Source organism: Eumetopias jubatus, unplaced genomic scaffold (assembly GCF_037043125.1).
Source record: "Eumetopias jubatus isolate StellerSeaLion01/CBP00866 unplaced genomic scaffold, mEumJub1_p1.0 scaffold_17, whole genome shotgun sequence".
In the NCBI taxonomy this organism is placed as follows: domain Eukaryota; kingdom Metazoa; phylum Chordata; class Mammalia; order Carnivora; family Otariidae; genus Eumetopias; species Eumetopias jubatus.
In genome coordinates this window covers 80,950,873-80,974,221 of record NW_028274823.1, presented here as the reverse complement: position 1 = coordinate 80,974,221, position 23,349 = coordinate 80,950,873, and the positions used below count along the sequence as shown (strand labels likewise).

At 42.7% G+C, this 23,349-nt stretch overlaps 1 protein-coding gene across 1 annotated transcript in view; it reads right to left on the bottom strand.

Moving 5' to 3' along the window:
• RNLS (renalase, FAD dependent amine oxidase) overlaps positions 1-11,071 on the bottom strand; it is a 268,120-nt gene extending 257,049 nt beyond the window's left edge. The window contains exons 1-4 of the mRNA XM_088019871.1: positions 10,939-11,071; positions 8,624-8,729; positions 7,819-7,961; positions 1,837-1,995 (exon numbers count right to left, since the gene is read on the bottom strand). Of these exons, the coding sequence (XP_087875997.1) occupies positions 1,837-1,995; positions 7,819-7,961; positions 8,624-8,729; positions 10,939-11,056 (526 nt within the window). The 5' untranslated portion in view covers positions 11,057-11,071. The remainder of the gene's footprint in view (positions 1-1,836; positions 1,996-7,818; positions 7,962-8,623; positions 8,730-10,938) is intronic.
• Positions 11,072-23,349: the final 12,278 nt, after the last annotated feature.

The following is a 23,349-nucleotide window of genomic DNA, read 5'->3' as shown; positions in this document are numbered from 1 at the left end:
AAGGAATATATGATCTCTCTGAAGCAAGAGCTCAAGGAAGGAAGCAAAAGGAACCCCTTCAAGGCAAGCTAAGTATTTTCTAGAAGTCAATGACTTTGCGGTGTCAGGCTCAGCCAGACATGATGGGAGACAGGGAAAAGTCAGTGAGGCAAAGCAGAGCCAAAGAACAGCTTTTCTTAAGAATCCAGGAAATAGGGGGGCGCCTGGGTGGCTCAGTCGTTAAGCGTCTGCCTTCGGCTCAGGTCATGATCCCAGGGTCCTGGGATCGAGCCCCGCATCGGGCTCCCTGCTCCGCGGGAAGCCTGCTTCTCCCTCTCCCACTCCCCCTGCTTGTGTTCCCTCTCTTGCTGTGTCTCTCTGTCAAATAAATAAATAAAATCTTAAAAAAAAAAAAAAGAATCCAGGAAATAGGGAAATCTATCGAGACACAAAGTAGATTATTGTTTGCTTAGGGCCAGGACAGAGATAGAGATAGAGGGATGGAGTCGAATGCTTTAGGATATGGGGTTTCTTTTCAAGGTGATGAAAATGTTCCTAAGTTGACTGTGGTGACGACTGCATATATAGGTAAGTATACCCAATACCATGGAAATGTACACTTTAAATAGATGAACTGTATTGGTCTGTTTGTACCAAATATCTCAAAGCTGTTTGTAAAAAAAAAAAAAAAGGAGTGAGAGGGGGCACCTGGGTGGTCCAGTCAACTGAGCGTCCAACTCTTGGTTTCGAATCAGGTCATGATCTCAAGGTCATGAGATCAAGCCCCATGTCAGGCTCTGCACTCAGCATGGAGTCTACTTCAGATTGTCTCTCCCTCTCCCTCCCACTCACTCTCTCTTTCTCTCTCTCTCTCCAAGTAAATAAAATCTAAAAAAAAATTAAAATTAAATTAAAATTAAAAAAGGAGGGGGAGAAGCCAGGTAAAAGGTGCTCCAACAAGTCCCAAGCCCAGGCAAGAACATGAGATTCACACTCGAGAGCAATCCAAGATGAGGTCTGTCAGGGGTTGATGTAATCAATTCTTTACTTTTCTTTTTAAGATTTTATTTAATTATTTGAGAGAGTGAGTGAATGAGAGAAAGAGAGCACAAGCAGGGGGAGGGGCAGAGGGAGGATTTCCGCTGAGCAGGGAGCCCAGTGTGGGACTCGATCCCAGGACCCTGAGATCATGACCTGAGCCGAAGGCAGATGCTTAACCGACTGAGCCACCCAGGTACCCGATGTAATTAATTCTTGTATCATAAAAATCTTCTTATCTCCAGAATGGCCACCAAGAGACTGCGCTTCTCTTAGGCCAAGCAACTGCATGTCCCTCAAAAACATTTATTTCTTAAAGGCAAGGGCAGTAAGAAAAATGTTCAAGTTTTTACTGGTTAAAAAAAATTTCATGGGTTTCAGTTTGACCTAGACTAATATCACGAACAAGGCCATAGTATCAGTTTTTAAAACACGCAAATCAATAGAATCCATAATACACCGTTTGCTAAGAGACTTATACTGAATTCGGTATAACTGAACCCCCGGCGCAGTCCAGGGCCCACAGTGAACCCCCCATGAGAGGAGCCCCGCTCTCAGGTGGACGGCGCAGGCCGGGGCCCACAGTGAACCCCCCATGAGAGGAGCCCCGCTCTCAGGTGGACGGCGCAGGCCGGGGCCCACAGTGAACCCCCCATGAGAGGAGCCCTGCTCTCAGGTGGACGGCGCAGGCCGGGGCCCACAGTGAACCCCCCATGAGAGGAGCCCCGCTCTCAGGTGGACGGCGCAGGCCGGGGCTCACAGTGAACCCCCCATGAGAGGAGCCCCGCTCTCAGGTGGACGGCGCAGGCCGGGACTCACAGTTTGCGACGTCACCTTGAAGCTGCAGAATCTGAGGAACTGGCATCGTGAGGACAACAATGTCAAACAGCTCGGGGGGACCTTTGTCCTTGGAGACTTCCCACTTGTCATTTCGCAGGTTGATCTGGGTCACACAGTGTCTGAAGTAGACATCAGCACCTGTTCCAAAAGCGAAGTCATGTTCACATAATCAGGATTTCCAGTATGAACGAGGAGAAACAGAAGAGTCACACGCTGAATCCATTCAGGCGAATTAAACAGTGAAGTCTCTCTTCTAGGGGTTCCCTTTCTCATTCTGTAGAAATTCCTCTCCTTCTGGCACCTTGGACCTTGGGATCGATGCCCGCCCCTGGGTACAAAACCCTACTGCTACAATCAATACCAGGAATCCCAGCTGTCTTTCATTAAGCAGCTACTATATGCCAAGACTATAATAAGTACTTGATATACATAGTATCAATTAATTTCACAAACAAGGAAACAAATTCAGAGATGTCACTCCATGATATAAAACTATATCCACCCGAATCTAAAGCTCACGACCTTCGTAGAGCAGGAATACACTTTAGTGAAGGCGTTAACAATTCTAGAAATAGCGAGAAGAGCCATATTCCCCTATTAAAGAAATTACGATTCCCTCTTAAACCTGAAAAAGGGGTCTGTGAAAGAAATCCTAGCCCTCGTTGGTGGATCAGTTACCTTCATTAAGAACTGGAATTAGGAGAAATACAATCGAGAATGTCCTCTCATTGCACTTTTCTTCTTTATCACCAAAATATTTTGGTAACTACTTGAGTAGTTATTTGATTAATATTTTCTTCCCTATTAATCTGTGAGCCCACAGGGAAGGAACTATGCCTGTTTTGTTTCTGTGAATACCGTATCGCATATGCAGTAGAGTACTCAGCACATACCAGGGATTTAATAAGTACCTGTTGAAGAGAATGAATCAGGGACTGTAAACCAAAAGATAAGAAAATATAACTGGATCACTAAGTCTCCTTGGGACCAAGCACTTCCCACACATGTCAACTTTCAGAAAACTTAATTTAAAAACAAATCTACTTTTATGCAGCCTCAGGAACAGAAAAGGAAGAAATTATAATAAAGAAGAAGATAATAAATAATAAAATAGCCCGTTGGAAGATCCTGTTCATCATTACCGGGGACACCTCATGATCCTAGCCACTCAAAATCTGGCTTAGGTCCACCCTGGGCCCTGAAGCTTCCTTCCTGCGGGTCCTCCAGCTCAGTGTGATGCTCCTCACCTATGAGGTCCCTCCACCATCATTCGGACATTGATTCGAAATATCTGCATGTTTCAGGTATGTCTAATCTATCTGAAAAACCCCCTTCTTCCACGTCATGTCTCCAGAGCTCAGACACCTTCACTGTCCCTGGAATAATCCTGAGACAACATTGTAAACGTTCACATTTTTTAAATCAAAGGCAAATATATTGGAAGGAACGAGGTGCTCACTAGGCCCAGGGGTCCATCTCTTTCAGGCCAACTAGCATCGTTCTGTTCATAGATGAGAGCACGGGCTAGGAAACAGCCTCCAACCTGCCTGAGGCTTTCCCTAAGGCCCCTGCTTAGGGAAGGTGCAGATAACTGGAGCTTCCAACTCCTACCCATGTCTCCACTCCACCCTGAACAGTTTCCCCTCACCTGGTTCTATTTATTTAGAATGTCTCACCCCGACCTGGTCAACTTACTCGCCTCACTCTGGTCCTGGCCCTGATCTGGACCTCTAGTAAGTCAAATTATTTTATACGCTTTATTCTGTTGTGTTTTCACATAATATTCCCTTGGGAAAGAGCTCTGCATGGTTATTGGTCATGGTGAGCAGGTGTGTGTGTTTCAGGGAACTGAAGTCTACTGACCTAGAAATTCCCCATACCTGGCCACATGTCTTGGACATGTATCCTAATGGTCCCAAAATATTCTGCGAGGGGTATGTCAGTGGTTCTCTTAAGTGTGGACCCCAGACCAGCAGTACCAGCAGCACCTCAGAACCCGTTAGAAATGCACATTCTGAGACCTAAGCCAGACCTACTGGATCAGCATCCCTGCGGTTCAGGCCGCTGTTCTGGGAAGTTGTTCTAGTTAAATATTGGCTTTAGAGATTTGAACGCATTCTAAAGCACACATGATTAGACATATCCCATACAGATAATTTCCCTGGAAGGCGGGTCCAATCTAAACGACTACTGGTTCGTCCAACAGATTGCGGGGTTGCAAACTTTATCGATTCCAAACTGTAGAGTATTTTTGGAATGACTTCACAATTTGGGTTCTTATGCAAAGGTCAACTTCATTCAAGGAGATTATTTTTTAAACCAACATTTATCAAGAGGTTCCTCTTTACCTAGCCTACTATTTGCTTGGGTTGACAATGAATGCATTATATCCCTTAGTCCTCACGATAACACTTTGTGGTGGGTACTGTTATTACTCTCATTTTTCCAGTGAAAGAACCAGGGTATAGATTTTTAAACTTTCCTATTATTACATAGCTAGGAAGGGGTGGCAGAACGTTAATTTCAGTCCAGGTCATTCTGATTCCAAAAACTCTCTCACTTATGTTGTGGAAACACTAAAACACTTTGGTGGACCATTTAGTGGAGAGAAAGCTTTACAGAAGTTTAAAGGATGTTTAAAAGGATACAATTGTAAAATTTAAAATAGTACAGATAAGGTCTATATATTCTATAACAACAGATCTGGGTAAAGAGGGGAAAAGACTTGAAGTATTACAAAGATAATATTAAAATAAACAAATCATTTATATAAACTCAAATTATACAGACCTTGAACTCAATTATATAAAAATTCATTTTTTTAAAAAGCAGAAAGTAGGTCACAAAATGGACTTATTGTTGATGTCTATAGTGACATTTTTCTTGCTATTTTTCTGTGTCTTCCAAACTTTCTTCCAGTATGTAATCTTTTTTAAAAATTACGTTTTGAAGTAAATAATATTTTACATAGTGATAAAAAAAATCTATAAAATCATTGTCTCAAGAGGCTGTACAAATTGAAAATATAAACAGGTTTTTACTAAGAATTGGTTAAATTAAAACTGATAATCACCTAATATATATAACTATATTAAATATATTTAACTATATTAAATATATTTAACAACTCTAATATATGTATGTTACATATACATATATAGAATTAGATACAGAAATCTATATATCATGATAGCTACCTGGTACATACAGGGGTACTGTTAAATTTTATGTGAGCCACAAATAATTAAATATGACCTCTTTTCCCAAGAGCTTCCAAAGCAAAATTGTAAGATAAAACATATCTCCTCCCAAACACCTCCCAAAAGAAGGATGTAGGTACTCTGTATTCAAGGACTGTCCCTCTGCCAGAACATCAGCTATAAGAGGGCAAGGACTTTGGTTCTTGTATCCTTAGCATCTAAAACAGTGTCTGGCATACAGCAAGTACTCAGCAAGTGTTTACTGAATGGATGTGTGCATGCATGGATGGATAGATAAATAATACGGTTAGTAAGTACTCGAGGATTTCAGTAAACATGCACATCCAAACTGGGTCAAATCATGATGGAAATGAAATTTTTAAACGTTATATGGAGGCAATCTATGAAGCTGATTGGTGACATTCTACAAAATATCCAATGGTATCACATTCTGTAATGGTTAATTTTAAGCAATAGTTTGGGTCATGGAGTGTCCAGATTTTGGTCAAACATTATTCTGGGTCTGTCTTTGAGGGTGATTTTGGATGACAGTAACATTTAAATTGGTAGACTAAGGCAGTTTACCCTCCCTACCTAATGTAGATGGCTCTTATCCAGTCATTGGCTTGAATAAAACAAAAAGACTGACCCTCCCCAAGAGTGAAGAATTCTTCCTGACTGACAGCCTTCAAACTGGGACAAGGGTTTTTTTGGGGTTTTTTCCCCTTGTATTCAGATTTGAATTGAAAAATCATCTCTTCCTTTGTCTCCAACTTGCCAGTTCATCCTGAAGATATTGACACTTGCCAACTTCCATAATCACATGAGCCAATTCTTTATAATAAGTCATATATATATGAATATATCCTATTATATATATATATATGTATATACACACACACACACACACAGACACACACACATATATCCTATTATATCTACCTCCTTTTGGCTCTGTTTCTCTGGAATATCCTGAGTAATACACCATTGTAGACTCAATTCTAGATGGAGAAATGGTCTAACCAGAGTGACCTCTACTATGTTCCCATACTGTATGTATATTCAATCTCACTGATGTCTCCCTTGCCTGCTATCAGGGATTCTTGGACTTCTCAATAAGTAAAAGTTGATGAAGAAAATCAAAACGGTAATTATTCTACAAATAGCTTTTGAAACAAAACTTCTTAGCACCTTTCGTCAGTGATCTTGAATTGGGCAATTTACTTAATTATGATTCATCAAGAAATTTACTTCTGTTTAAAAAAAATAAATTGTTGGGTGCTTGAGTGGCTCAGCTGGTTAAGCGTCTGCCTTCGGCTCAGATCGTAATCCCAGGGTCCTGGGATCGAGTCCTGCATCAGGCTCCCTGCTCAGCGGAGAGTCTGTTTCTCCCTCTACCCCCCAACCCGCCTTGTGTGTGTTCTTTCTCTCTCTCTCTCACAAAAATAAACAAAATCTTTAAAAAATAATTTCAAAAAATTTAAAAAATAAAAAAATAAATCAATTTCTCATCCAAGATCATTTATCATCTTTTTAAAAAAGGTCATTTTCAAAACATTCAGAAACATATAAAGAAGAAATGAAAATCCTAATAGAAAATGGGCAAAGGTTATAAATAAGAAAGTCACAGAAAAAAGATGGAAAGAGCTCGCTAAAAACATAAAGATGCATAAACTCACTCATAATTATGTAAATACAAATCAAAACACAAAAAGACACCAGCTTGAACCGATCACACTGGCAAAAATTAAAAATCTCCATAATATCAACATGTATAGAAAGAGATATTCTCATTCACTGCTTTTTAAAAAATTTTTAAAAATTTTTTTAAAGATTTATTTATTTCTTTGAGAGAGAGAGAGAGAAAGAAAAGTGGGAGGGGTGGAGGGAGAGGGAGAAGCAGGCTCCCCAGTGAGCTCAGAGCCCGACGTGGGGCTCCATCTCACCACCCTGAGATCATGACCTGAGCCAAAACCAAGAGTCTGATGCTTGACCGACTGAGCCACCCAGGCGCCTCCTCATTCACTGTTGATGAGATATTCTTTAAGAGCAATAGACGGCACCACCTAGCTTAATTAAAAATTCACAATACCATCTGACAGAGCTACTGTCCTGTTAGAAATTGGTCCTACAGATATACTTACAGCAGCGTGTCAGGGTTAGACAGTGCAGTCATATTGTATTAGCTAAAACCAAAACAACCCCTCACCCCCACCAACAACCTAAATATTTTCCAGAAAGCTAATGCTTACATATACAATGTATGTTTATTTATAAATAATGTAACACTGAACAGGCATTGAAAAGAAAGAAGCATACTGAATTTGTTGTTATGAAAACAGACCTAAGATTTGATTCAGTCTAGGCTGTATTAGGCTTCTCCAGAGAAACAGAACCAATAGGAGGTAGACAGATAGAAAACGGGGAGGCGAGGACTGATTTATTATGAACAGACCAAACAAGGTGTCGGTTTATGAAAAATAATCCCATTTGTATACTTAAAAAGAATAAATATACACATACATGAATAAATAAATAGAGGCAGTCATGTAAATCAAGAGATGCACAAACTTTTTTCTAGAAGCATACACTGAAAACTGTTATTAGGGATTACTTTAGGAAAAGAAAATTAGCTATTGAGTGGTGAAGAGGAGAACACCTATTTTATAACTTTCTTTATAGTATTAATATTTAATTATGTATACGACTTTTATCTTTAAGTGCCAATTTTAAAAGAAAGCAGAGCAAATCCCATCCCCACCTGATTCGTCCAAGTAATGCTTAATAATTGAAGAAACTCCTTGAGGTGCCACAAAGTTACAGTCTCCCTCTTTCATCACCATCCCTTCAATAGGAGAGGTCAGAGGCTTCAAAATGCCAAGAGCTAACAGGTCAACATAAAAACTGAAAGAAATCAATATATATGATATAATTATATACCACGGTCAGTTAGCTTAAAAACACTGTATTTTCTTCCAAGAATTCTTAGAGTAATCATTCTAAATAACTAAAAATCTTCATATGGTCAACTCAATGTATGTTTCGTGTTAATAAAACATAATTCAGTAGAGCACGCGACTCTTGATCTTGGGAGTCGTGAGTTCAAGCCCCACGTGGGGCCTAGAGCGTACTTCAAAAAAATTAATAAACCATAATTCTGGTGAAGAACAGAAACGTTTTGAGAATCCATAAATCTTCTGCTGACATTAGCTGAAGGCCTATTTTCTTGTATCTCTCAAAATTAAAGGTCAGTGAAGATAGAAAGGTATGCAGTCCACCCATTTTGAATTTGGTGAAGACTGACTAGTTGTCTCTTCCTCAACACAACACAGTAATTCATATTTAAATTGAGCCCTCAGGATGTAGCATCTCAGGTGACCTTCAGGACCACACCAGGAGGTAGGACTCCCTGCCTCTTGCTGCTAACGCCATCAACAATGATAATATTATTTATATCTTCACTGTATGACAAGAAGCAACGTGTCACCCTGTTAAAACTGGATGATTTCTACCTTTTTACATCCTACGGTCACCAAGAATGACTCCTCCCCTTTCAACTAACTCACCTTTGGTGTTGCTGGGCGTAATGAGGTGTGCAGGTGATGTACTGGGCACCCAAGTCAACTGTGCTCTCTGGATTGCAGGGACTCCTGGCGGTAGTCATTCTTCCCCCTTGGATTCATTCACAGGAAACATCTTAGTGCGTCAGAAGGAAACCTTCTGCAATTCACGCCTCAATTATTCACCTCAGGTTAGGCCAAATGGATTCTGGCTGTATTTTTTAAAAAAGGACTTTGTTGTGCTTTTCTGGTTCAGTTTTGGGCTTTGCCAGGAAGTAGTTCACAGAGACAATGTGGTCACCGTGAGGTATTTTTAAAGAGGACACACGAAGAGTGCAGCGGTGTTCAGCGCTGTGCCTAGCCCCTGGATTCACACATTTAAACAAAAGGAATGGGTGCATGGATAACATAAAACGAAATAACGCCAAGAAATGTCAGAATGAATCACTCTTGCAATCGGGTTTACTGAGAAAAAGAGGAGTCTGTAAACTAGATCTTCGTCCCGGTCCAAGGGTACTTTGGGATCCTCCCGATGGGAAGGCAGGGAGGGCATGGCCAGACCAAGAAAAAAGCCCGCTGACCAGCGGTGGTGGCGGAAGGCCCAAGCTGGGCAAACTGCCAGAGCTCCTTGCAGGCGCTGAGCGACCCTGACGCGGGGAGGGGGGCTCCTCCCGCTCCCCGCGCCCCCACCCCCACTCCTCCTGCTCAGGGCTCCTCCTGCTCCCCCGGGACTTGATCCGGGCTCCCTCTCCTCCTGCCCTCCTCCAACTACCCAGGGCTCCCCCCTCCTCCCTAACCCCAAGAAGAGCTCCTCCCGCTACCCGCCCACCCACCCCCACTCCTCTTGCCAGGGCCTCCTCCTTCCTCCCGCTCCTGACCCCGCGCGGGGATCTTCCCACTTCCCCTGACCCCCTCCTCCTGCCCGGGGCTCCTCCCGCTCCTCCCGGACCCTGACCAGGGCTCCCTCTCCCCCTGCCCCCACTCCTCCTACCCCAGGCTCCTCCTTCCTCCCTGACCCGCGCGGGGCTCCTCCCCTCCCCGCCCACCCCACCCCCACTCCTCTTGCCCGGGCCTCCTCCCTCCTCCCGCTCCTGACCCCGCGTGGGGATCTTCCCACATCCCCTGCGCCCCCCCTTCTCCTACCCGGGGCTCCTCCCTCCTCTCCGACCCCGCGCGGGGCTCCTCCCGCTCCCCGCCCACCCACCCCCCACTCCTCTTGCCCGGGCCTCCTCCCTCCTCCCGCTCCTGACCCCGCGCGGGGATCTTCCCACAGCCCCTGCGCCCCCCCTTCTCCTTCCCGGGGCTCCTCCCTCCTCTCCGACCCCGCGCGGGGCTCCTCCCGCTCCCCGCCCACCCACCCCCCACTCCTCTTGCCCGGGCCTCCTCCCTCCTCCCGCTCCTGACCCCGCGCGGGGATCTTCCCACAGCCCCTGCGCCCCCCCTTCTCCTTCCCGGGGCTCCTCCCTCCTCTCCGACCCCGCGCGGGGCTCCTCCCGCTCCCCGCCCACCCACCCCCCACTCCTCTTGCCCGGGCCTCCTCCCTCCTCCCGCTCCTGACCCCGCGCGGGGATCTTCCCACAGCCCCTGCGCCCCCCCTTCTCCTTCCCGGGGCTCCTCCCTCCTCTCCGACCCCGCGCGGGGCTCCTCCCGCTCCCCGCCCACCCACCCCCCACTCCTCTTGCCCGGGCCTCCTCCCTCCTCCCGCTCCTGACCCCGCGCGGGGATCTTCCCACAGCCCCTGCGCCCCCCCTTCTCCTACCCGGAGCTCCTCCCTCCTCCCCGACCCCGCGCGGGGCTCCTCCCGCTCTCCGCCCACCACCCATCTTCCTGACCGGGGCTCCTCCCGCTCCTCCCGGACCCTGACCCGGGGTCCCTCTCCCACTGCCCCCCCCTCCTACCCGGGGCTCCTCCCTCCTCCCTGACCCCGCGCGGGGCTCCTCCCGCTCCCCGCCCACCCACCCCTACTCCTCTTGCCCGGGCCTCCTCCCTCCTCCCGCTCCTGACCCCGCGCGGGCATCTTCCCACACTCCCCGCTCCCCCCCTTCTCCTGCCCGGGGCTCCTCCTGCCCCTCCCTCCCTGCCCCGCGGGGCTCCTCCCACCGCCCCGCTCCCCGCGCGGCGCCGGGGTCACCGCCCACTCCCGCCCGCCTCGGGCCTTTCCGGGGATCTGGAGGCTCCGGGCACGTGACCGGGCGCGCACCCGGCAGGTCGCCGCCGGGAGGTGCCGGCCGCGGTGGCTGGATTCTCCCACAGACCTCCCGGGGTGGGCCGCCCGCAGGCGCCGGCTTCCTTTCCCAGGTTTCGACCGCCCGACGACCCACCTGAGTCCCCAGCCTCGTCCCACACCGCGAGGTGCACAGGACGGGGCAACTCCTTCCTGATCAGCGCTGCGCACAGGCTTCCCGTCAGCCCGGCGCCCACGATGAGCACCCGCGCCATGGCCCGGGGTCTCGCGGCGAGGCCGCGCCCCGCTCTCGGGCTCCGCGCTCCAGGCCCGCCCCGCCCGCGCGCAGCCCCGGCGGCCGGCCTGCAGGGGGCAGACGGGAGGCGAGCGCGCCGCGGTTGGGGGGGCGGGCCGCCCCTGGCCTCGCCGAGCGGGGCAGGGATGCAGGATGGAGCGTGGGAGCACCGCCCCCCACCCCGGGCCGGAGTCGCTGCGGGCGTGACACCCCAGTCCGGCAGTGCGCGGGGAGGGCTCGCACCCGCGAGGCGCGGGAGGCCGCTGCTCCCCTCCTCCAGAAGCACGTGCGAATACCGGGGCGGTCCTCAGACTGGCCCCGAGCTCTGTGGCTGTCCTGTAACCCTGAGCCTCAGTTTCTCCATCTGCGAAATGGGAACAGTAACATCAGCGTGTCAGGTCTGTGACGATTGCGGTGGTTTGGTTCACGAGAAAACTTGAGATCACTCAGCTGTTCAGTAAATTATTTCTAGGTCAGAACACATTCCAAATGCTCTCAGGGATATAAAGATGAGCAAGACAAGGTTGCAGGCCGTTCTCACTGGTTGATTTCCCCCCAACATTGTCCTGGAAATTCTCAGTGAAACAACAAAAAGCCTTGAGAGCTATGAACTATTAAAAAATAAAGAATTCAATTACCCTAGATTGTAGATAAATTATCACCTGGAAGATTAGAGAAACTGAGTAGCTATGAGAAGTGCTAAGAAAGTTGGCAATGGTAGACAATGTAAACATTTAAAGATTAGTTTTACTTTATGTCCCCGTCATAAAAAATTACCATACATCAAATTGGTGATGGATCAATATTACATATATCTGATAAAAGACAAGAAAATATAGATGAATTACAGCCTGTAAAAAGACATAAAAATAAAAGATGGAGCTGAACAGAAAAACATTAAATACATAGTTATTTACAGCTTGTATGCTACAAAATGCGCAGGACAAAATATAAATAGTGAGCAAACTGGAGTACAGTTTGATAACATATGTAAAGCCCTAAAACTGTGTCCTTTAAATGAGACACACCAAGTCTAGACATTTATCTTGGGAAAATAATAGATAGATATACATTAACATTTACATAAAAACGTACTTACCTCAATGTTATTAGAAACGTTGACGTCTACAACCAACAGGGGATTTAGCTGATTTGATTATGGCTATCCAAACTTCTTAATGAAGCTACTAAGAAAATATGGCTTTAAATGTTTAAGGATCTATAGAAAATTACTCATTCTATAATGTTGAAAAACTGGCTACAAAACTAGTGAAATCCCAGAGTTCTGTAAACATACGCAGAGACAAGTACATACGCAGTATTAGAAAGTCGAGAGGAAACAGATGGATTTACATTTTTCTATTAATTTCAAATGTTTTAGAAAGTCCATATATATCTACTAATTTATTTATTTTTATAAGCAAAATAAAGCTGATATGCTAGACAAAAGAAGTTAATCAATCCCTGCCTTAAAGCTGTTTACAGTCTAAGAGATTTCACAACCACATTCTAAAAATCTCAGAATTGTCTGGAAAGGAGATTTGAGGTAATCTATTTCGACTGCCCTCTGCCACCAGCATTTTACATCATGTAAATACAGACACTAAGTTAAAGTGAGTTTGCCCAAGTTCACACAGTATCTCAAGGATGAGACCAGGGCACGTCCTCCTGCATTGTTTTGAGTCTGTTCTGCTCATGTCCACCATCTCCTGCTTCCTCATTTCTTGTATAATCAGGCCTAAAGCCTCATGGTCATCTTCAGTAGCTTCTCTTTTCCCACTCTTGTTAACTATTAGTCCTCTGGTCTTTTTGACCTCTTCCCCTCTGTCTCTTGTATTCAATCCCATGCAATTCTACACCAGTAAAATCCAGCTTTACTTTTTTTTTGAGGAAGAGAGCATGGGTGGGGAGGGGCAGAGAAGCAGGGAGAGAGAATCTCAAAATGACTCTGTGCTGAGCTCGGAGTCCGACTCAGGGCTCAGTTTCATGACCCTGAGATTGTGACCTGGGCTGAAATCGAGAGGGGGATGCTTGACCAACTGAGCCGCCGAGGTGCCCCAAGCAGTCATTACTTCTTAACTGGATTATTAGAATGACTTTCTACAGGCTCTCCATTCCTCATCTGTGTTCTCCACTGAGCTTCTGGTTCGGTCACTCCTACTCTCAGAAAACTTGCAGTGGCTCTCAGTTTCATACCGAATCAAGTTCAACTGCTTGGCATAAAAAGTGTTCAGTGATATTTCCCCAACCTATATTCATATCTTGTCTTGGTAATCTTCATATGTCCTGTGCTATAGCTAAAGAGAATTATCTTATGTTCCCCAAACATATCCTCAGATTTTCCACATATCTCTGAAAGCAGTAAGCCTTTGCTTATGTGGTTCTTGAGTGCAGAGCATACTTTTTTGACTTGTGTTTCCAGTAATTGTTCATTTGCATTAATTCTTCGCTCTTTTCCTGTTCTGCTGTGATCAACAATATGTTCTTTAAAAAGTTATATAGAATTTGGGATTGTTATGACCACTGAATAGAGGTAGCCATGGTGGCTTGTGATTTCTCATTAGTCTTTAAGGACTAGTATAGCCACCCACCTTAGCCCCCAACCCCAACCTCCAGAGTAGGTTATATTAGTCCAGAGCTATAACTGTAGGGTTGTAAGTCAATCGTTGGCTACTGGCACTAGTGTATCTTTCTGAGAAATTTGAGAATGGTTAGACAACTAAAGAAAGTAGGATTGCACAATAGCTAGAACAGGTGTGTTTATATTTACTCTTCCTAGTCACCTTGACCTTTTCTCTTCGTTCTTATTCCTGATCTTTGCAAGGCTGACTATTTCTGCTCATTTAAGTCCCTCTTAAAAGTCATCTAAAGGAAGCCTTCTGTAACCATTTGACTTAAAACAACCACCCTGTGACTCTATTCCACTAACCTATTTAATTTTCTTCATGTCACTTACTCACTTTTAGAAGTTATCTTGCTTTTTGCCTACTTGTTTATTGTTTACCTAATAGAATTTAAGCACCAAGAGGGCAGAAACATTGTCATAGTCAATACAGTGTCCATGGCAACTAGAAGCAAAGTTAGAATTCTCAGGAACAGAGCTCACCGTTTACCTAGAAGGTATACAAACCTTTCAAGGATAATGCTTAAACTAAGATAGGCCGAATGGTAATTCAGTGGGGCAGTTTCAGTATTGAAAATACTTTCTCAGAGAGTGCTTTTTTATGGTATAATATGACTGTAATAATACAAAAATATCATGTGAGTCAGCAAAGGATGTCTATTTGTGTGATGCATGGCTCTGTCCTCACTGTGTTATTGATAACTTCAATAATCATTGATGGCAAATCTAACAGTTTTTAGATGGCATAAAATCAAGATGAATAGCTTCATTGGGTTATTTTAAGATCAGGAGTTTAAGAGATTTCAATAGAAGTCACTGAAACATTTAACAACAACAACAAAAAAGGTGGACAAGGTTATTTGAAGTCTTACCCTTGTATCTAGAAAATAGTTTTACAGAATCAGGGAAAGAAAGAGAGCTTAGAATTTTACTCGGCCTGGGTGCCTGGGTGGCTCAGTTGGTTAAACGTTTGACTCTTGATCTCAGCTCAGGTCTTGAATTCAGGGTTGTGAGTTCAAGCCCCGTGTGGAGCCTACTTAAGAAAAAAAAATTATACTTGGCCTTAAGTTCATTAAGATTTAACAGTATAATAGAGCTGTCAAGACAAAAAGTAAATATAAACCTAAGCTATGATAAATGAATTACAGTGTGCAGAACAAGAAAGGTGATAGTCCCACACTATTTAGACTGGTCAGATCACATTTAGAATACTAGGTTCAATGCTGGACCCCATATTTTAAGAGGACCATTCAGAAAAGGGTACCATTCCAAAGAAAAATGTCCAGGATGATAAGTGAACTTGAAATTATCTTACTTGAATACGTAAGAGGGATAGAGATTTCCAACCTGAAGAAAACTTCAGGAAAACATGAAAGCCATCTTCAAATATGTAAAAGACCTTAAGAGAGAAAAATAATGGGATATATCAGTATACTAAAATCAGTTGATGGGAATTATAAAGTAGATTCTGGCTTAACTCAAAGAAGATATTTAAAGAATAATTTTAAGTAGATACATCTAAAAATGGAACACATTTCCTCATGAAGTAGCTCTCCAACTGGGACACCTTCAAACAAAACCTGGATGAGCACAATGGGGGATATTGCAAAAGGAATTGAAGTATTGGATAGGAGAGTAGTCCTCAAATGGGGTACGTATAAGTAAATGAAGATGTTCTAAATGGTAGACAGTTATAGTTTCAAGGAAGTCAATTTCCACATTCTCAACTGCTGGAAGTACTTATTACTAAAATGCAAAAGGCTTTGTGGTCAAGCAGATTCTCCTTTCCTACCTTTCCTTTCACAATTGCTCTTTACTAGCTTTACAAAAGAAATCTCAAGATTTACCACCACCGTGAAACATTAGAGTATTCTGAATTTAACTATATATTTACCTTACCAGTTTTATAGTTTCACATAATTTCCTGTTACTTATTATCATCCTTTCATTTCAGCTTAAAGAAGTCCCGTTAATGTTCATTATAAGGCTCATCTAGTACTGGTGATAAACTCCTTCAGCTTTTACTTGTCTGAAAAACTATCTTCCCTTCAATTTTGAAGGGCAACTTTGCTGGGTTGAATATTCTTGGTTGGCAGGGGTTTTTTTCCTTCCTTCCTTCCTTCCTTCCTTCCTTCCTTCCTTCCTTCCTCCCTCCCTCCCTCCCTCCCTCCCTCCCTCCCTCCTTCCTTCCTTCCTTCCTTCTTTCCTTCCTTCCTTCCTTCCTTCCTTCCTCCCTCCCTCCCTCCCTCCCTCCCTCCTTCCCTCCCTCCTTCCTTCCTTCCTTCCTTCTTTCCTTCCTTCCTTCCTTCCTTCCTTCCTCCCTCCCTCCCTCCCTCCCTCCCTCCCTCTTTCCTTCCTTCCTTCCTTCCTCCCTCCCTCCCTCCTTCCTTCCTTCCTTCCTTCCTCCCTCCCTCCCTCCATCCCTCCCTTCCTTCCTTCCTTCCTTCCTTCCTTCCTTCCTCCCTCCCTCCCTCCCTCCCTCCCTTCCTTCCTTCCTTCCTTCTTTCCTTCCTTCCTTCCTCCCTCCCTCCTTCCTTCCTTCCTTCCTCCCTCCCTTCCTTCCTTCCTCCCTCCCTCCCTCCCTTCCTTCCTTCCTTCCTTTCAGCACTTTGAATATATATATATATATACCATGCCACTCTCTTCTGACTTGCAAAGTCTCTGATGAAAAATTTGCTAATGGTCTTATAGGGGTTCCATTGTGGATAGCAAGTTCTTTTTCTCACTCTTTTAAGATTCTCTCCCTGTCTTCAACTTCTGACAATTCAATTATAACGTGCTTGGTGTGGTCTTTTGGGATTCATCTCTTTTGGAACTTACTTGGCTTCCTGGATCTGAATGCCTGTTTCTTTCCCTAGATTAGGTAAGTTTACAGCTGTTATTATTATTGTTGTTCTTATTATTTTAATAAGCTTTCTGCCCATTTCTCTCTTTCTTCTTCTGGGGCCTATATAATGTGTATATTGGTCCACCTATTGGTGTCCCATAAACCCTTAAACTATCTTTAATCTTTTTCATTCTTTTTTCTTTTTCTCCTCTGATTAAATGAATTCTACTGCCCTGTCTTTGCTAATCTTTCCTTCCACTTGATCTAGCCTGCTATTGAAACTCTCTCTTGAGTTTTTCAGCTAAATTATTGTATTCTTCAGTTCTGTGATTTCTTTTTGGTACTTTTAATATTTTCTGTCTCTTTGTTGAGATTCTCACTTTGTTCATGTATTGTTCTCCTGATCTTGGGGAGCATCTTTATGACTGTTATTTTGAACTCTCTATCAGGTTAGTTACTTGTTTATCCCCATTTCATTAAGATCTGTTTCTGGAGTTTTATCTTGTTCTTTTGTTTGGATCATATTCCTGTGTTTTTTCATTTTCCTTGACTCTCCTTATGGGTTTCTGTGCATTCGATGAAATAGATACCTCTCCTAGTCTTGGTAGAGTGGTCTCATTATAGGAGATGAACCTCATCAATAATCCCAGCCTATACTCCTGAATGTCCTTTGCGATCACCCAAGCGACCTTATTTATTCTTAGTGGCTCCCAGTAATTGAGGCCATGCCAAAACCATCAGTGTCCTAAAGAGAAGGATCACAGTCAGTGCCCAGATGCAAGCTAGGTCATCAGACAGCAACAGGGAAAATATGTATTTAGGCCCCTTCCAGGGAGAAACTGGTGGATGGGCATTTTTGCTTGCTTCCTCTGCACTGGGCCTGGCTGTGTAGGAGAGGAGAGCGTTGCTCGTGAGCCCACTAAGAACTTCTTCTTTGTTTGTTACAGCTCTGTGGGATTTTTCAGTGTGAGCCCCATTTGTTATCAGAGCCAAGCAATCCAGGGGCTTGTCCCTCAAGAGACAACCACAAAAGCTGGGGTGCTAGATATGTGTACTAGACTAGCAACTTGGAGTGGGCTAGAGAGAAAGGGAGATGTCCAGAGGCTTCCATGATCTCTGGGGAGCACGGCAGTCTGCCCCTAGATGTGTGCTTAATTAGAAGCCTGACCCTCAGGCAGCATCTTTTAAAGTATGCAAATAGACATGTTTTAGGGTAAAAGTGAGAGATGGGTATTTTTGCCTACTCCCTCTGTACTGAGCCCTGGGGTGATAGACGGGGCAAGTGTTCATATCTACTAAAAGCTGCTCCTTTGTTTGTCATAGTCTTGTGGGTCTTGAGGATGCAAGGCCACTGGCTTTCAGACTTAGGTGTTTTGGGGGCCCATCCCTTGGGTGTGTGACATAAAATTTGGGGCCCTAGATGTGGTGTTCAAATCCTATAATCCTCAGGGAGAAGCTGGGAGTTTGGGGATCCCTCCCTATGGTATGGTGTTGTGCAAAGTGTGTCTCAGCCTTTCCCACCAGTTTTGATGTGGGTACTTTCTCATTTGCCCAATGTATAGTTATTGCTCAGCTAGTTTCTGGATTTCTTTCAGAAAGAATTACTCCATGTGTAGCTGTTCATTCAGTGTGTCCATGGGAGAAAGGGCATTCAGGAGCGTCCTCTGTTGTCATCTTTAAAGATTGCCCAAGTCACTACTGATATGTAACCCAAGATTTCATAAATGTTATCTCTTTTATTGGCTTATTATTTATGCTTCTTAAAACATTTTTGGTGGTCTCCCTAGGGTCTACAATATACATTTTAAGATAATCTTAGCCCATCTTCAAATAATGTTACACTTTCTATCATACGGCTTGAGTAAAAAATTGAAAACTTGTTCATGTTTTCCATAGGGATAAATCTTCAAAACCTAGTAATACTTTTAAGACTATATTTGAACTGCTTTACACCAGTCATAGACTATATATTTACAACTCACTGCTGTTACTGCAGTAACTGCCAGGCAGAAGAAGAGAAATCTATTTCAGGTTTTTAAGAGAACTGGAATCATGTCTTAATAATTTTAATTTTTTTAAACTGAAGTCAGTGGGAAACTACCACTAACAACCATTGTAGATGTGCTCTCATTTTTGTGAATGTTATTTAGAATAGCATATGGGAAAGTAGCTTAAAAAATGATAGGAGGCTGGGTTTGATATTGCACTGAAGTTGAATGTTCTCATTTTATTTTTTCTTCTAGAACAATGTTCTTTTTTTGGCTCCCTTATGACTCTATTGCTAAAAGGAACACAATCTATGATTGACTACTTTGAAGACACACACATTAGGCACCTAAAATCAACAAGAACAGAGAGGTATGGCTATAATGTTTTTCATTGTTGTGGGGTATGTCTAGAGTCAAATTAATCACTTTAATGTCAGAAGCTGAAGAAAAATAACCCTCAAATCAGCTTTTAGGAAATTATATTTGGTTATAGATGGGTGTTATTAGTAATGCAGATTTTTGGTACCTTCATATTTTTTTTAAGTACTTTTGCTAACTGGGTGATAATCTTTAAAAACGATTATTTAAAATTTTGGTTGCCTTGAATTTTAGTGTTCTTGTACAAAACTCAATTTTCCATTCTACTTTCATCTTTAATATCTTATAAAAGTTTGCCCTAAACAGAGCAAAGCACCAGGGATTGGTCCATGGAATAATATTTCACCAGGCAGCCAGCATGGATGGAAAATTATGGTGAGTGACTTAAACTGATGTAATAATGATAATCTGCTGTGTTAGGTACAAGGTTTGCAAGTAAAAGTAACATTTTATTTTATTTTAGTAGGAATGGCTAATTCTATAATATTTGTGTGACTTTAATAGTGACCCATTATATTCAGATTATCATTTCAACATGCAACTATTATAAAATTATTGAGATAGTTTACATTTTTTTGTATTAAGTCTTTAAAATCCAGTGTGTAATTTACTCCTATAAAAACATGTCAATTTGAGAGCTAAATTTTTTATGAGACATAGTTGATCTGTGTTTAGATTTCATAATATTTATGCTTAGGGGCACCTCGGTGGCTCAGTCAGTTAGGCGTCTGCCTTCGGCTTGGGTCATGATCCCAGGGTCTCAGGGTAGAGCCCCACATCAGGGAGCCTGCTTATCCCTCTGCCTCTACCATTCTGCCTCTCCCCCCACCCCCCAGCTTATGCTCTCTGGCTCTCTCTATCTCTGTCAAGTAAATGGAGAAAATCTTTAAAAAATAAAAAATAAAATAAAATAAATTTTATGCTTAAAAGAGTAGTTTCACATATCCAAGGTGTTCCAAACATATTTTAAAATTGTTCAATAACTAAATTGACTACAAATAAATTATTTTCCTTGCATATTTGCATCTAGACAGTTTAAAAGAATTTTTCAGGAGAGTTAATTTGGCTTTGAAGTGGTATACCAATTTGAAAACTACATCTGTCCAAAGTGAAGCTAATTTGAAAGCTCATGTTAATTAGTCTTATTCATATCAAATTCAAATTAAAGTTTAAAAGAAACTCTAAATTTATCAGTATCACACAAAGTGTTCCTTCAATTTTTTTGTTAGTTTTTGTAGATAATTTATATAATGATATTAGTTAGAAATAAATCCACATATTGATTCATGTTATAAAAATCTGAAATCATTATTATTGATTGCATTATGGAAAGTTTCCACTTACACATAATTTGTAGTACATTAATAAGGTAATAAATGAGCTTTTTTTCCCCAGCATATCGATGAGAAGAGGTTAAGTCACATTGCCATCATTTTTTTTCTTTGATTACTGGGTCTTTGGTAATATAGCTTTTGTTTTAGAGCAGTGTTGAATTAGAGTTGGCGGTACACTAAATCTTTTAAAAATCATCCATGACTCAATGAATGACCTCTGGCAAAGAACACAAGACTCATTTTTTTTCTATTTCTTTCAAGAGTTCCATAAACTGATCATCATTCTTAGCGTTTGCATATACATATTGAGTGATTTTGACAACTGTATCCATGACACTTTTTATAAAGTCTGCTTCAGAAAACTAAGCACACATACTTTTCAATATGTATTACACAGTGGAATGAAACAATAAGAGAAATACTACTCCCTTGGGTTAAAAATTCCAATGAAAAGAACCAAGTTGAAGGTTTCACACTTACTGATTTCAAAACTTACTACAAAGCTTCAATAATCTAAACAGTGTGTTGGGGCGCCTGGGTGGCTCAGTCGTTAAGCGTCTGCCTTCGGCTCAGGTCATGATCTCAGGGTCCTGGGATCGAGCCCCACATCGGGCTCCCTGCTCCGCGGGAAGCCTGCTTCTCCCTCTCCTTCTCCCGCTGCTTCTGTTCCCTCTCTCTCTGTCCAATAAATAAATAAAATCTTTAAAAAAAAAAAATCTAAACAGTGTGTTACTGGCATAAATACCGACACATACCAGTGGAATAGAATAGAGAGCCAGAAATAAACCCTGCATATATGGTGGGACGATTCTCAACAAGAATGCCAAGACCCTTCACTGGGAAGAGGACAGTCTTTTCAACAAAAAGTGCTGAGGTAACTGGATATCTATGTGCAAAATAATGAAGTTGGACCCTTACCTCAAACCACGTACAAAAGTTAAATCAGATTGTATCAAAGACTGAAGCATAAGAACTCAAATTATAAAATTCTGATCATAGGGAAAAACTTCATGACATTGGATTTAGCAATGCTTTCCTATATATGATCCCAGAAAGCACAGACAACAAAAGAAAAAATACATCAGTTGGATTTCATCAAATTTTTAAAGTTTTGTGCATCAAATAACACCATCAACACAGTGAAAAGGCAACCAATGGGATGGGAGAACACACTTGCAAATCATCTATCAGAAAGCAGATTGGCATCTAGAATATGTAAAGAACTCTCAAAATTCACAGCAAAAAATAAAAACAAGCACCCTGAATAAAAAATGGGCAAAGGTCTTGAATAGGTATCTCTCCAAAGAAGACGTACAGATGGCCAATAAGCACATGAAAAGATATTCAACATCACCAGTCATTAGAGAAATGCAAATCAGAACCACAAGATACCACTTTTCACCTATTGAAATGGCCATTAAACCCACACCCACACACACACACACACACACACACACACACACACACACACACTTACACAATAACAAGTGTCATTGTGGCTGTGGAGAAATGTGAACGCTTTGCATTGCTGGTGCGTGTGTAAAATGGTATAGCCACTGTGGAAAGGGCTATGGCAATTCCTCAAAAAACATAGAATTACCATATGTAACGGATTGAATGTTTGTGACCCCCCCCCCCAAATTCATACATTAAAGCCATAACCTCTAATGTGATAGTATTTGGAGATGGGGCCTTTGGAGGGTAATTAGAGTCATTAGGTTGGGTCATGAAGGTGAGGCCTTCTGTACAGGATTAGTGGCCTTTGAAGAAGGATAGAGCCATTTCTCTGTGCTCCCTGAGGACATAGTGAGAATGTGGTTGTCTGCAAGTCAAGAAGAAAGCTCTAACCAGAAACTGACCACACTGCTAGCCTGGTCTTTGACTTCCAGCCCCCAGGGCTGTGAGAAAATCAATGTTGGACAAAAAGGCGACCTACTGAGTGGGAGAAGATATTTGCAAATGATATATCTGACAAGAGGTTAATATCCAAAATATATAAAGAATTTATACAACTCAACACACAAAAAAACAAACAAAATGATTTAAAGATGGCCAGAGGATCTGAATAGATATTTTTCCAAAGAAGACATCCAGATAGCCAACACACACATGACAAGATGTTCAACATCACTCATCATCAGGGAAAGGCAAATCAAAACCATAATGAGATGTCATCTCATACCAATCAGGATGGCCAACACACACATGACAAGATGTTCAACATCACTCATCATCAGGGAAAGGCAAATCAAAACCATGATGAGATGTCATCTCATACCAATCAGGATGGCTAAAATAAAAAAGACAAGCAGTAACAAGTGTTGGTGGGGATGTGTACAGAAAGGAACCCTCCTACACTGTAGGTGGGAACGCAAACTGGTGCAGCCACTGCGGAAAACAATATGGAGGTTCCTCAAAAAATTAAAAATAGAAATACGGCACGACCCAGTAATTCCACTACTGGGTATTTACTCAAAGAAAATGAAAACACTAATTTGAAAAGACATATGCACCCATTTGTTTGTGGCAGCATTATTTACAACAAGATAGGGAAGCACCCTGAGTTCACTGATAGATAAATGGATAAAGAAGATGTGGTATATGTATATTATTATGCAGCCATAAAGAAGGATGAGATCTTGCCATTTGCAACAACGTGGTTGGACCTAGAGGGTATTATGCTAAGTGAAATAAGTCAGACTGAGAAATAAAAATCCAATATTATTTCGTTCATATGTGGAATCTAAAAAACAAAACAAATGAATAAACTAAACAAAGCAGAATCTGACCTATAAATACGGAGAACAAACTGATAGGTTGCCAGAGAGAAGGGGGTGGGAGAATGGACAAAATGGGCGAAGGGGACTGGGGGCCACAAGCTTCCAGTTATGGAATGAATAAGTCACGGGAGTGAAGGGCGCAGGACAAGGAATAGAGTCAATGGTATTGTAATAGGCTATGGTGGGTACACTTGTGGTGAACAGAACAGAACACATAGAGATGTTGAATCACCGTATTGTACACCTGAAAGTAACGTAGCATTGTGAGTCAACGAGATGTTGACATTGTGAGTCAAATAATTTTTTAAATTATTTTTCTGCACCTATCATATGATCATATGAT